This window comes from Mirounga leonina, unplaced genomic scaffold, assembly GCF_011800145.1.
Source record: "Mirounga leonina isolate KUSES-001 unplaced genomic scaffold, KU_Mleo_1.0 Mir_125, whole genome shotgun sequence".
NCBI classification, from domain to species: domain Eukaryota; kingdom Metazoa; phylum Chordata; class Mammalia; order Carnivora; family Phocidae; genus Mirounga; species Mirounga leonina.
Window position 1 is genome coordinate 52,518,090 of NW_023270305.1, and position 13,663 is coordinate 52,531,752.

A 13,663-nucleotide genomic window follows, 5' to 3' on the forward strand; every position below is an offset into this window, starting at 1 on the left:
CCGCTAATCCACCGGGGTGGGGAATACTCTCTTTTTATTTGCCTTAGCAAGAATTTCCATTCTAAACCTGAGGGTGAGGGCTCATCGATATTTCTGGCAGCGGCTAGGACGCCCTAGACGTCGGAGTCCCACGGAGGCCTCTCTGGGACTAGTCGGGCTCTGGCCGGGAGTTCAGTCCCACGCACTTGTACCCCAGCGTGGGTGGCGGTGGGATGAAGGGTTGTGGCGGCGCGACAGGCAGTTTTTTTGGTTTCTCCACAAACAAGAAGAGGAGAGAGTTCACTCAGCCCTTGCGAGAGGGCCTGGTACTTTCGTTCTAAAGCTTTCGTTTCCTCGGGGAACAGAATTGCTACACGCAGTAGGTGCGTTATCTTTAGTCTTCCCTGTTCCCTCTGGGGGGCTAGGAGGGGTTAAACCTCAGGCTCCGGCGTCGCGGTAGAAGGTGAGGCAGGAAGGTCTAAGGGGTGGGGGTACGACTTGGGCACAGGAGAGGTGTGGATGGAGGGGATAGTTTCCTTCCTGCTGGAGCGGCCTTGTTAGCAAGGAGGGGTGAGCGGGAAGTTTCTTGGACCTGACTGAGGGAGGGGAAGGGCTTTCTTGGCCAAAGACTGGAGGTTAGGCCTTGGATGAATTTCCAAGAGTCTAGATTCTACAACTGAGTATAACGGTAGCACAATAAAGTTGTGAGGGTCGCCTTTGAAAAATCCGCACACTCCCCCACCCCCGTGAGACAATGACACACGGCTGTATGGAAATGAGTGTTGAAAGATCACGGGATGTGAGACTTAGTCTGGCCATTTTGGTGTTTTTTCACATGCCCCGCTCCTTCTCTATTTGCAACGAATGGTTTCTCTAAGTCCAAGAGGTGAAAAGAAAGTCCATCGTCTCCTCCAGTTATCATTGGTTCGTGGGGAAGGGACTCAAACCCCGTAAAGATCCGACACGTGGGAAGAGATTCTGTTGCGATGACTAGTTCCAATTCTTTATGTAAAAGAAGCACTTAAACGAAAATCTTAACGAAGGCAACCGACAATGAAAACCTTACAGTATGGGATGCATTTCTCAGGGCTTGCTTTCAAGGATAATAAACCTCATATGGAACAACTGATTTCTGATGACTTCTGAAATCCTTTCAGTGCTGTACGTCAAGATGAAACAACCAAATTTGAGACAGAACGCGTTTCCTCCTTTTAATGTTAACTTGTTTGAGAAGTCTCTTGATTGTTGCTAAAGGAAAATAATCTTGAGGGTTTGGAAGACCATGCCGTTACTGACACATACACACTGAAGAGGGTTTTTGTTTTTTTAAGACCTCTTCAAATTACTCAGGACAGGAGGTTTCCTAATTCTCAACAGGTTTGGGAACTTCTCAGAGCCAAGAGATTGTGATATGTCATTTATTGACTTTGCATAATACCTTTATTCTTAGTGTACCTATTGGAGAAGTAAACATTCAGTCTTTGAACCAAAGGAAAGAAAGCATCCATTTTCTTCAATTAAAAAAAAAATTTTTTTTTATTTAAGTGTACTTACACAATGTTACATTAGTTTCAGGTGTAAAACATGGTGATTCAACTTCTGTATATGATATTCTGTGCCCACCACAAATGTAGCTACCATCTGTTACCACCCTATAACCTATTACAAATCATTGCCCTTTATTCTGGTAACTTATTCCATAATTGGAACTGTATTTCTCACTCCTCTTCCCTCTGGCAACCATCAGTTTCTTCGTTTTTAAAATTCCACTTAGGGGTGAAATCATATGGTATTCGTCTTTCTCAGTCTGACTTATTTCATTTAGAATAATAACCTGTTCAGTCCATCCATGTTGTTGCAAATGGAGGGATCTTATCCTTAGAAAGCATCCATTTTAATAATAGTATTTAACTTCATCCCCAGGGAAAGCTTTGATACAACGTGTTCTTTCAAGAACTTACTCGTGTCCTTATTTACCCAGAGGGTTTGTTTCTCTTTCTGAATTAAAGGTTAATTCTGAATTAAATGAAATCTTTGGTCTTAAGTAATGGAAAGGTGGAGAAAAGATAGAGTGAGACAGAAATAGTTTCTCTGGGAGGGGATTGCAGTCAGGGATATACCTTAAATGCTGAGAATCAACCCCTCACTGAATCCCAACCCTTTCTCAGAATCAAACTAGCAGATTAAATGGCCTGGCAGAAGGAATTCAGATCATTTGTATATAATGATGACCACACAGAGCTTCTCTATATACAAGGTGTTCTCCACATAATTCTGTGTCCTTTTGTGAAAATGCCCTTGAGCCCAAATTTACTTAGGCTACCCTAAATCAGAGCTTTAATCCTGTGTCTCAGAGTTCTCACTGGTGTATCCAGGCAAAGTCTTATTTTCTTCTTTCTCTTCCTGTTTGCCAGCTCCCATACTGTATTTACCTGAATTGAAACTCAGCAGGAGGCAATCTGTCTTTTGTAGTCCTAGCTGCTAAACTGATTTTTATGGTGAAGGGGTTTGTGGAAGTATATACCTGCCTTCCTCATTATTTTGTGTCAAGGATATTCTCTCAATAAGTGGCCACAAACATTTAGAAATTTGCAAGTAAGGAGTGGGTTTTAAAGGGTTGGAAAGCACAAACTAATTCTAAGAATCACATCTTCACAGTAAGGAGTTGGTAAGAGCTCCACCCTCCCACAAATTTTAAGCAAGTTCATTTGAATTGTGAAACTGCATGAATTAAAAAGCACCAGTTTTTTATCTGTATGACCACCATACCACAACATTGCCATGCAATCATTATTTTATAAAATATTGTTAGTTCCTCATTTTAAAGTAATGTGAGCTGATTTATTAATCAGAAGAACTGTTTTTGCAAAACAGAATAATTAGGTAATTTAATTTTCGTACACCTCCTTCCTGGCAACAGGAGAGTTATATTGGATTTTACTCCATTCTCTAATTTGTTTCTAAGGGCATTTATTCAAATTGTGAAAAGTAACAGCTTGTTTTAGATGATAATTACTCTAAATTATTTTGCATTTAATTTGTGGGGGTTTTTCTGGTGGGGGGAGGTTTTACTTGTGCATGAAAGGAGCAGATTCTTCTCATTTTGCTAATAGTTGGTTTCATTTAGTTATTTTGTCAAAGTATAATCAATGTCCTTAGATCTACTGATCAATTTGTTTTAAATACTTGACTGCTTAACTATCATTGAGGCTAGTAAAATATATAGACTGATCTAATTATTTTTTCCTGGCAAACTCATTTTTAATTTCTAATAGGAAAAGTTTATTGAATTTACTACTTTATGTTCTCAAACAACACTGAATGGTACAAAATAACAAAACATCACTCTGTATTCTTTGTTTTTATTACCCTCCTCAGAGACAACCATTCTTGATTATTTTTATTTTTATTTATTTTTATTGATATACTTTTATCATAAGCCAGAATGCTACACTAAATTCCTTGATAATTAGAAACTTTTACCTGGCCCATCTAATAAATGTCTTTCAAGTTTATGTTTCAATATGCATATAATGAAAAGGATATTATTGGAGAGTACAAAATAATGTTTTCAAATAAAAGTTAGTTTTTATCCCTAAAGGTGATGACATATTTCCCTGTGAAAGTAAAACACAAAAGATGTTCATTACTTTTTCTTTCTTTCTAGTTATAATTATTCAATATGTTTCCACTGACTGAGGAAAACAAGCATGTGGCCCAGTTGTTGCTCAGTACTGGTACCTGTCCAAGATGTATTTACAGATTCTGTGGTGTGGATTTTCATGCACCTTACAAACTTCCCTACAAGGTACTTTCATTTTGTTTCTAAAGAAAGTTCTCTATTCTAAAATGAATACCTGTACATTTGAGGGCAAGTATCTGTCCATAACTCTTCATTAAATTAAAAAAACTATAATAAAATAATTACTGATAATGGTAAATTTGGAATTTCGTTTTGGTACCATAAAACTGTAAGTTCCTTCTTAAGTGATTATATCTAACATTTAATGTAGTGGGATCTTTGTGGAGCAAATCCCTGGTGTATTTAATGTTTGTATATACCTCTCCTAAAGAGAACACAGATATCACAAAATAGTACTTCTAACCAGATATTAGTAAGATGTGACAGGAGGAGGATGACAGTCCTGAGATCTTCTATTAAGGGGAGGCATTGTGGATTTGGCTGCCTTTTTTGTTTTTCTGTTTTCTTTATTACCATTTGTACTTACAAATAGGTATTTGCAACCCTCCAGAAGTAAATGCTTATCATCATCATTATTTACTGCTATTAATAATAGCAAAAATAATATACAGGGATCTTTGACATTTATGGTAATATACAGAGAGCTTTGACTAACAGAATACTTTCACAAAAAATGTGTAACATATTTTGTGAAGTATACTTGATTCCAATAGTGACATTCTTTTTAGAGACAGATAGTAATTATACATATGTAAATATATACCTATATAAACACTATGTATACACACATGCACAGTTTCTTACAATTTTTAAAAATGCTCAGGAGTTAGCAGTATCAATCATTTTTCCTATGTATTATTTGTTTCTATTATTTTGGAAATAATTATATCTAATATTCATATAACATTTTTATATGTCAAGCTCTCATCTAATCCTAATAATAACCTATTAGGTAAGTACATACTATGATTGTCTCTATTTTCAGATGAAGAAACTGAGGCACAGAGAGGTTAAACAACCTGCCCAAAGTTACACAGCTATTAAGTGAGCAAGCTAGGATATGAACTGTCTGTCTGAATCCAAAGCCTAGAATTTGGAGCTAGAAGACATGGATTTGAATCCCAGTTCCAGCTTCAGTTTTCTCCTCTCTAAATGGGAATGATGATAACATCCACCTCACAGGATTTTAAGGGACAATTTCTAATAAAGTATGTGAAAACACTTTGAAAATGGTACATATGCTATGATGATTAATATATATATGTGTATATTCATTTATACACACTATGACTATGAGGTAATCATACTGGTTTTGTGTAATTCTCCTTACACATTTTCAGACACATTATATGATTCTATTATTCTGTGCATTTGTTTTCTATTTAAAATATGTTTTAAGATTTAAAATATATATTATATAAAGAGACTTAGTGTTGCCAAGTTTTATTTGTATCATTTTATGTAAAAACACATGAAAATATTTGAAGACAATTTTTTTGGTAAATGTACCTAAATTTTTATCTTTGTAGTCATCTAACTATGTATGTACACATACATATACATGTACTATGTTATACTGAATTTATAGAACTTAGGTAATAAACATATTTGTGTGGGTCATGATATACCTATATGTGTATGTGTGTATTAGTATTTCTGTTAAAGTTGAAATAGAGCTGCTGTCCTAATAAAATGAATTAAATTTGTTCGAGTGAAAGATTTTTTTCTTTAGAGTCAGTAAATTGTAATCTGAGTAGTAAATTTTAAAAGGATATCTATTCAGCAACTGAATAATAAAGTCTATCTAATTTAGACAAAACAGAAAAAGTCCTCTGAGTATTTAGATGGGTGAAATGTCTGAAATATGAGAATGGTTTCAAAAGAATGCAACTTTTAACATTTTAGTACAAAGGGTGACAGAAATGAGGCAAACCAGAATGTAATAGAAGGCTTCTTTTTAATTAATGCATATAAATGGTTTTTGTAATTACTGTGCCAATTTTCAGGATTGCCAGCAACTGTTTACCTTTGTTTAGTAACTTGAAATTATTTTTACTTAATAGATGTATAATCTCTAATTTTTCAGATTTCATATTAATATTATACAGATGTTTTAGATTGTGAGATTATTAAATAACCTAGCAAGGATGGAAATTCAGTTTGTATTTCTATTTATTGATAATTAGAATTGAAGTTTGTTCTTACTAAAATTAGCAAGTGAATGACCCTCACAACATAACTACAAACCAAATTACAGGCATACCTCATTGATATTGTGGGTTTGGTTCCAGACCATCATAATAAAGCGAATATCATGATGAAGTGAGTCAAAGTAATTTTTTGGTTTCCCAGTGCAGATGAAACTTATATACTGTAGTCTATTTTATAATAGCATTGTGTCTAAAAAATGTGCATACTTAATTAAAAAATAATTTATTGCTAGAAAGTGCTAACCATCATCTGAGCTTTCAGTGAGTCATGATCCCTAATCACAGATCACTATCACAAGTATAATAATGAAAAAGTTTCAAATATTGTGAGAATTACTAAAATGTGACACACAGACACAAAGTGAACAAATGCTATTGGAAAAATGGTGCTGATAGACTTGCTCGATATAAGGTTGCCGCAAACCTTCAATTTATAAAGATGCAGTATCTGCAAAGCACAATAAACTGAAGCACAGTAAAACGAGTTATGCCTGTAATAAATTTGTTAATGGAATCTTCTGCCTCAAATTTAGGACTTTAGCTTCACTAATATATGAAACTCTTTTGGAAAAATATTCACACATATATTGTGGGAGTTAGGTAATTCTCTTTCAAATTCCCCAGAAAGCCAATGCTGGCTAATAAAATTAATCAATTGCTCCAAAATTGATATAAATCAACATTGTATAAGTCTGCAATATATCATAATTTCACTCCTGTTTTCATCTTAACCTTAAGGGCATTATAAAAGGGTTATTACTTTTTTCAAATTAATTTTCTAGGAGTTGCTCGATGAACTACAGAAATTTCTGGAAACTGAAAAAGATGAATTAATTTCGGAAGTTCCAAACCCACCTCCTAAGAAAATACGACTACAAGAACTAGAAGATGGGATTGATGGGATTGATAATTTGAGTCAAAATGGAGAGGGAAGGATCTCCGTTATTGAAGATGGTAGCATTGCTTCCAAGAACTCAAATTTAAATGTGTGCAATGTATGTCTAGGAATTCTTCAAGAATTCTGTGAAAAAGAGTTCATTAAAAAGGTAAATAATCTATTTTTTATTATATGTGCAATTATGTAGAAATTTTTGGTCTTAAAGCCTAGAATTCTTGTATCTAAAGTAACAGTACCATTCATTTCAACTTGTTTTACACCAGTGGATCATTAAAACATTTCTTAATTAAAAAATAAACAAGCCTACTATTCTCAAATTACTTTTTTATTAACAAGATAACTGAAAATTAATGAAGTAGGTGTCCATGTATTTCAGTCATGAATGCTACTCAAATGAAGAAAAATATAGTGGTTTTTCCCTCTGCTGTTTAACATAGCTAACTAAGGAGTTAGAGAAAAGCTCTTAGTCATACCTTTTAGTGTCTTGAAAAGACAAGTGTTACAGTTTTATGGAAGATACATGATTGAATGTGGGATTGCCTTTTGTTTCCAGCTGTCAAGAGTGCCAAATTTGGCTTTATTTTGTTTAAAAATCTTAAGCTATGAGGTGATCTAAGAGAAAATTATTTTGACATTCAACAGATTGTTCTGCAAGTGAGTCCTGGCTGGGTTGGCATCTCGTGATATCAGTCTTCAGGGTCTTAGTTAGCAAATGCTTGCTTTTGGGATGCTTATGAGAATTCCCAGAGGTGAAAGTTTAGAAGTGTAGTGCCATCTCCTGGACCAAAAACCCATGTTATGAAGATTAGTGTAAAATTTTCAGGGGCGCCTGGGTGGCTCAGATGGTTAAGTGTCTGCCTTCAGCTCAGGTCATGATCCCAGGGTCCTGGGATCGAGCCGCATTGGGCTCCCTGCTCAGCAGAAAGCCTGCTTCTCCTTCTCTTACTCCCCCTGATTGTTTTCCGTTTCTTGCTGTGTCTCTCTCTGTCAAATAAATAAATAAAATAAATAAATTTAAAAATAAATAAATAAGTAAAATTTTCAGCAATGCATGAGAATTTATATATATAAATGCTGTTTTATGTAATAAAAAATGCTTTTATGTAATACTTTTTTAGGTGTGCCAAAAAGTTGAGGCCTCTGGGTTTGAATTTACCAACTTGGTATTTTCAGTCTCCTTTCCACCACAGCTATCTGTAAGAGAGGTAAGGTCATTTAAATGCATAAAACTATATGTGAAATGCATGCTAGAAATATCTCAAAAAAGGAGACTTAAAATTTTCTGTACCATATTGTATTTTCCATTTTTTTGTGTACTTATTGAATGATAGATGACTGAAAGCATGGCACTATTATAGCTGCTTAATAATGTTGAATGAATGGGTGAGAAAAGGAATTATTTAGTTTATCATAGGACTGGGTTTTTTGTTTGTTTGTTTGTTTTAGTTTTTAATACTTATTGTGTCAGCAGGATTGAGAATATCACATGGTTCATTCTTCTATGGGAAGTTATGTAATAAAAGCGTAGTGCCTTTGGGCATGAAAATCCCAAAGGTCAGGAGTCCTCTAAAGGTAGAGATTTCAGAGAATTTCTCTTATTTTCAACATGTAAACTGACTAGTTTAAGTCACTTTTTGAAGACTTAGTGAAGAAAACAGTGCTCCTTATGCCATTGAAAAGACTGTCTTTTTTTTTTTTAAAGGTCCTCATTCTATAGCATATATTCATTAAGCTTTAGATCTGTATGAGGCATGTTGGTCAGAGAAAGAGATTTGACCAGAACTTCAGAGATGTTTTGGGGTAGATGTATGCATGTTATAATGGTCCGGGTATAGGGTCATTTCAGTTATGATGAACATTCTTATTTTCTGGAGTAAAATACAAAAAGTTGGCACCCCTTTTAGTCAACAGGAAAAGGGAAAGAAATAGCCTCATGTTTATTTGAACTTTTTTCCTTTGTTAAGTGAAAAAAATAATAGTAGTCATTACTGTAACATTCTTGTGTGTCAAAACGGACATGAATACATAAAACTGTCCTATAGGGAAAATGACCTTTGTAATTTCAAATTACAACAATGAGTTCTAAACATATCCATTTATGTGTGTAAGGTGTCTTTTCCCTAAGGATCTGAAAGCATCACTAGAACATTATATCTCATACCATCACCTTCTTTGGGTGAGCAAAATATGTTGGAGCAAATAATAATGTTTATTAGCCCCCAAAAGGCTGAAGATTGATTTAAAGACCTTTTGAAGCTGGATGAATGATAGAAAAGAGCTGGGAAGTGAAAAAGAGTAGAATGGTTTTAAGTAATATCTCTGTCCATGGTAAGATGATGAAACAGAAGAAAAGGGATCATGATGATGTACGGTTTATAAACACATAAAGTCATTTTCTAGTCAATCATCAAAGCATTTCTCATTGATAGGTCATTTTCAGGGTCCGATTTTGGTAGCAAGAAACAGACTTCTGAAAGCTAAGTGGCTCAAAAAGTTGCAGTGTTTAGAAGAAATAAGAAGCATATTTTCTAAGTGTGGTTATATATCTTACCACCAAACTCTTCCTCTGAGTTTATATTTTGACATTAAAATTTGTATTTTCCATTTTTATCACTTAAATGATGATTTTAACATATCCATTTAATATTTATTGAATACTTATGAAGTGTTTATATTCCATGTTAGAAATAGAAAATGCTATTTTAAAAAAAATAGAATTATAAACTCTACTTCTTGTAACTGATTTTAACCCCTAAACTATTTAACAGAAATATGTGACTATTCCAGTTATTGGGGAAGTAATACATTGCCACAGTATAGTGTGTTAAGTGACTCATTGTTTTCCTTTGTATTGAGTAATATATTTTTACTCATTCATTTCTTAAGTATAATAATTATTCAAAAAGTACACAGTGTTACACACCATATACAATTTTCAGAACCCAGATTTCTTTAGCAAATTGTGTTTATGGTTCACTTTGCAATTTTTTTCCATTATTATGTTTTATTACTTTGTTTTGTTTTAAGATTTTTTATTTATTTGATGGAGAGAGAGAGAATTTGTGTTTCTAACAAGCTCATGGTGAGGTTGGTACTGCTACAAAGGAGCACACTTTGAGAACCACTGTCCTAAAGGATAATGGCAGAAGTAATCTAGTCTGATAATAAACTGCTAACTTTTTAAAAATTTATACTCCTGATAGGAAGAGAGAAACAGGCATAATTAAATGTATCCTATACTTTTTTTTTAGAATAAAAATTCAGTTTATTCATCTGTTTATGACACAGTACACAAGAGGCGAAGTGTTTCATATCATAGATTTCACTTCCAACTCTTTGGTATGTTTCTTTGGCTAAAAGGAGATTAGACATGAGAGGCAGGCAATGCTTAGGCAACTGAAATAAGGATGGGGAGGGGCGATGCTAATCTCATCCTTGCAGGGCTATTTTCTAGAACTGTTAGCTGGAAACAAAGGAGCACCACTCCTGGATGCTCATGCTGTCGTGGGCCTCAGTCATCCCCGCCACACAGGTACAGCAGTGCTTTCTGGCAGTCACCCTCATGTCTTGCTGGATGCAGTAGTACAGGGACTTGCTGTACTTTCTCTTGAATTCAGACCTAATTTTCAACATGTCCTCTTCACTGCAAGAGATCATGATAGATCATGATTCTTTTTTTTTTTTTAAGATTTTATTTATTTATTTGACAGAGAGAGGCACAGCGAGAGAGGGAACACAAGCAGGGGGAGTGGGAGAGGGAGAAGCAGGCTTCCCGCGGAGCAGGGAGCCCGACGTGTGGGGCTCGATCCCAGGACTCTGGGATCATGACCTGAGCTGAAGGCAGATGCTTAACGACTGAGCCACCCAGGCGTCCCGATGGATCATGATTCTAAACAGGACTTTATTGCGAGTCCCCTTGCCTTTCATGGAGTTGTACAGTTGGTCAGCAAAATACAGGGGCTTTTTCTGAATGCTCTGGACCCGGTTCAGGAAAGCATTTCCTAGGTCTCCTTTGACCTCCTTGGTGCTCTCCAGTATGTCATAAGGGCTATAGCTCTTGTACCTTTCAAATACTTTCTGGAGGTGACACACACTCTGCTTGGTCATAATGCTGATCCACTTGGGCACATCAGTTCCTTTCCTCTTCACTCCAGCATCATAGACATCCCAGGCATCTTAGTCAGTCAGTTCATAGTCAATGACAGAGTCATCCTCTGCTCTTCTGCCATTTGCAAGGGCAACCATCAGCTTGCGGAAGTCACCAGATGTGTCAGAAATGATGTCCTTCTCCAGATCAGTCTTGTACATTTCCTTGTAGACTCTGTTAATTTCCTGATGCTCTTGGTTGCTCCTTGAGCAGATGATCTCAGTGAGGGAGTCTTCATCAGTCCTCAGCCCCTTCATGGAGGCTTTCAGCTCAGAAGCATCATACAGAGCAGGTCCCCTGTGACTGGGCCCCAAATCACATTCTTTAGGTGGCTGGACAAGGCTGACGTCAGTGCTGATACAAGTTCTTTTTAGATCCTCTGGTAGGCAAAGGCAATATCCTGTCTCTGTTCATTGCTGTGGTTGGTCAAAATGTTGACAATGGTGACCTCATCCACCCCTTTGGTCATTTCAGTGATGGCCATTTCAATGTTCAGAGCATCATACTCAACATCAAAAATCATGTACGCTTTGACCAAACTGTAAGCACTTGGCGTGGAGTGATCACCCTCCAAGGTGAGCCTGCAGAGAATTTCGTGAACAGTAAACAGTTTGAAGCTGGGCCAGGCACCAAGAGCTGCAAGCACCCCAGTTGTGGAGCCTTTATCCTTCATTTTTGATAGGTTGATGTCAAACAGTGCAAAGAAAAAGCAGTCAGAGAAAAATGGCAGAGGAATCTAGGCTGGAAGATAAATTAAAAGGGTTGGGAGGTTCAGAGAAAGTGCAATTCAGACTTTATTTAAAACCAAATTACCCCAACTGATAAAAGAAAGTTTAAGGATCAAAATACATCCCAATGAAGAAGAAATCGGGGCATCTCTTTCTCTCTGTGTTTACATAAACATTTGTATTTATATATTTATATATGTTTATTTGACTTTTTATTTTGAAAAATTTAAAAAGTAGTAAGACTAGCCAAATGAGCCCCTGTGTATGTATCATCCAGCTCTAATTGTAATTTTTTTGCCAAACTGAAATCAGTTTCCAAAAAAAGATACACAAAAGTCAGAGTAATGCAAATGTAAGAAGGAGGCTTAGCTCTGTAATAGCAACTGGAAAATAAAATCTCAAATGAGTAGAGGCTTGTAAGAATTGCTAAGGAAGACAGGCATACTTCAAGTTATGCTTATAGCAAGAGATGAAAAAAGGGATGTATTTGGAACTGATATTGTTGATGGATGATACAGAGAGTGGAACTTAGAAAATCTTATTTTGCTTCTGTCCTTTCTGTCAAGGAAAATGATCCTCAACCTAAATGGGTAGACTGATCATTGATTGGTGAGAGAGAGTGAAAGCTCTGCATGGTGAAGCTTCTCTAAATGGGTTCAGGTATTCGGGACTGAATGAATGACATTCCAGGATGGATTCAGAAAGAACTTGCAGTTGTTGATGATCTTTGAGAGCTTTTAAAGGATAGCAGATTTTCCAAATGACTGGAGACCGAGAAGGCAGTTTCAATTTTCTAAAGGTGGTTTTGTTAACTACCAACTGGTGAGCTTGACCCTAAAACCCTGGCAAGGTTCTAGATCAGGAGCTAAAGAGTACATTGTAGGCACTGAGGAACACTTGGTCAACACACTGAACAGATTCATTAAGAACAAATTATTTCTGCATCATTTTTTCCTTTTATAGGCTAGCAGGACTGGTAGAGCAGGGAAGTAGGGTAAAGCACCAGTGTGACTGGAATTCAGCTAGTCATTTGAGCAGGTTTCTTTCGTATGATAACTTTCTGAAAGTGGCAAGAAACATGAGCAGAATGTGAAGACATTTGTGTGGGTTGTACCTGGCTGGCCATACCCAAGTGGAACTGATTAATAACTGATTTCAAACTGGACAGTGTTTCTCCAAGTGTACTCTGCAGATCTGAAACTCACTTGGAGAAAAGTGTTGAAAGCAGATTGCTGAGCCTTGTCTTAAACCTCCTAAATCAGAATCTCTAGATATGGGGCACAGAGTTAAAGTACACATTGAAATTCAAGAATGATGGAACTTCAGAGAGATTTCTGATGTCCTGCAAGACTCTTCATACCTTGTCTGTTCATGATTTCTATCAGTGATGATATAATGGGAACACTCACAACAGGTGTCATGACACAGAGTTGAGAATATAGCAGATAGATTGAGTATTAGAATTGAGATCCAAAAGATCTCACGAATAAGGAAAATCTAACAAGATGAAATTTAACAGGAGTAAACATAAGTTCTTATACCTAGGTTTAGAAAAACAACTGCCAAGTAAAGGATGAATGAAGAATGGCTTAAAAGCTGTGTTTATAGACAAGGTTTGGGTGTTTTAGTTAATAGCCCAGTAAGAATTAGGGGAGTGATGTGGGTAACCACTTTGGACTTTAGTCCAGATAGTAGAAGTACAGTATCTAGAAAGATGAAGGTGACGGTCATCCTCTTTTGCCCAGTGTTGGCCATTCATGGAGTGCCATATTCAGCTGGAGCATACTACTTTAGGAGGAACAAGGACAAATGGAAAGGTGTTTTGTGGTAGTCCACATCCTAATCCTTGAAACCTGGGAATGTGTACCTTACGTGAAAAAAGGGGATTTTGTGGATGTAATTAAGATTAAGGATCCTGGGGCGCCTGGGTGGCTCAGTTGGTTAAGCGGCTGCCTTTGGCTCAGGTCATGATCCTGGGATCCTGGGATCGAGCCCCAT

General features: G+C 36.3%; 1 protein-coding gene and 1 pseudogene across 2 annotated transcripts in view; one reads left to right on the forward strand and one right to left on the reverse strand.

Annotated features, from left to right (window-relative positions):
* Window positions 1–125: 125 nt before the first annotated feature.
* The window catches only part of PUS10 (pseudouridine synthase 10), a 68,063-nt gene continuing 54,525 nt past the window's right edge, over window positions 126–13,663 (forward strand). Inside the window, exons 1-4 of one of the 2 annotated variants that reach the window (XR_004678571.1) lie at window positions 126–362; window positions 3,647–3,787; window positions 6,675–6,938; window positions 7,909–7,995. Coding sequence is in view for 1 of the 2 variants with exons in the window: in XM_035001487.1 (XP_034857378.1) it covers window positions 3,662–3,787; window positions 6,675–6,938; window positions 7,909–7,995 (477 nt within the window). In the remaining variant the exon portion in view is untranslated. The remainder of the gene's footprint in view (window positions 363–3,646; window positions 3,788–6,674; window positions 6,939–7,908; window positions 7,996–13,663) is intronic. The other variant, XM_035001487.1, reaches the window with a different exon arrangement.
* Window positions 10,302–11,662, reverse strand: LOC118008090 (annotated as a pseudogene).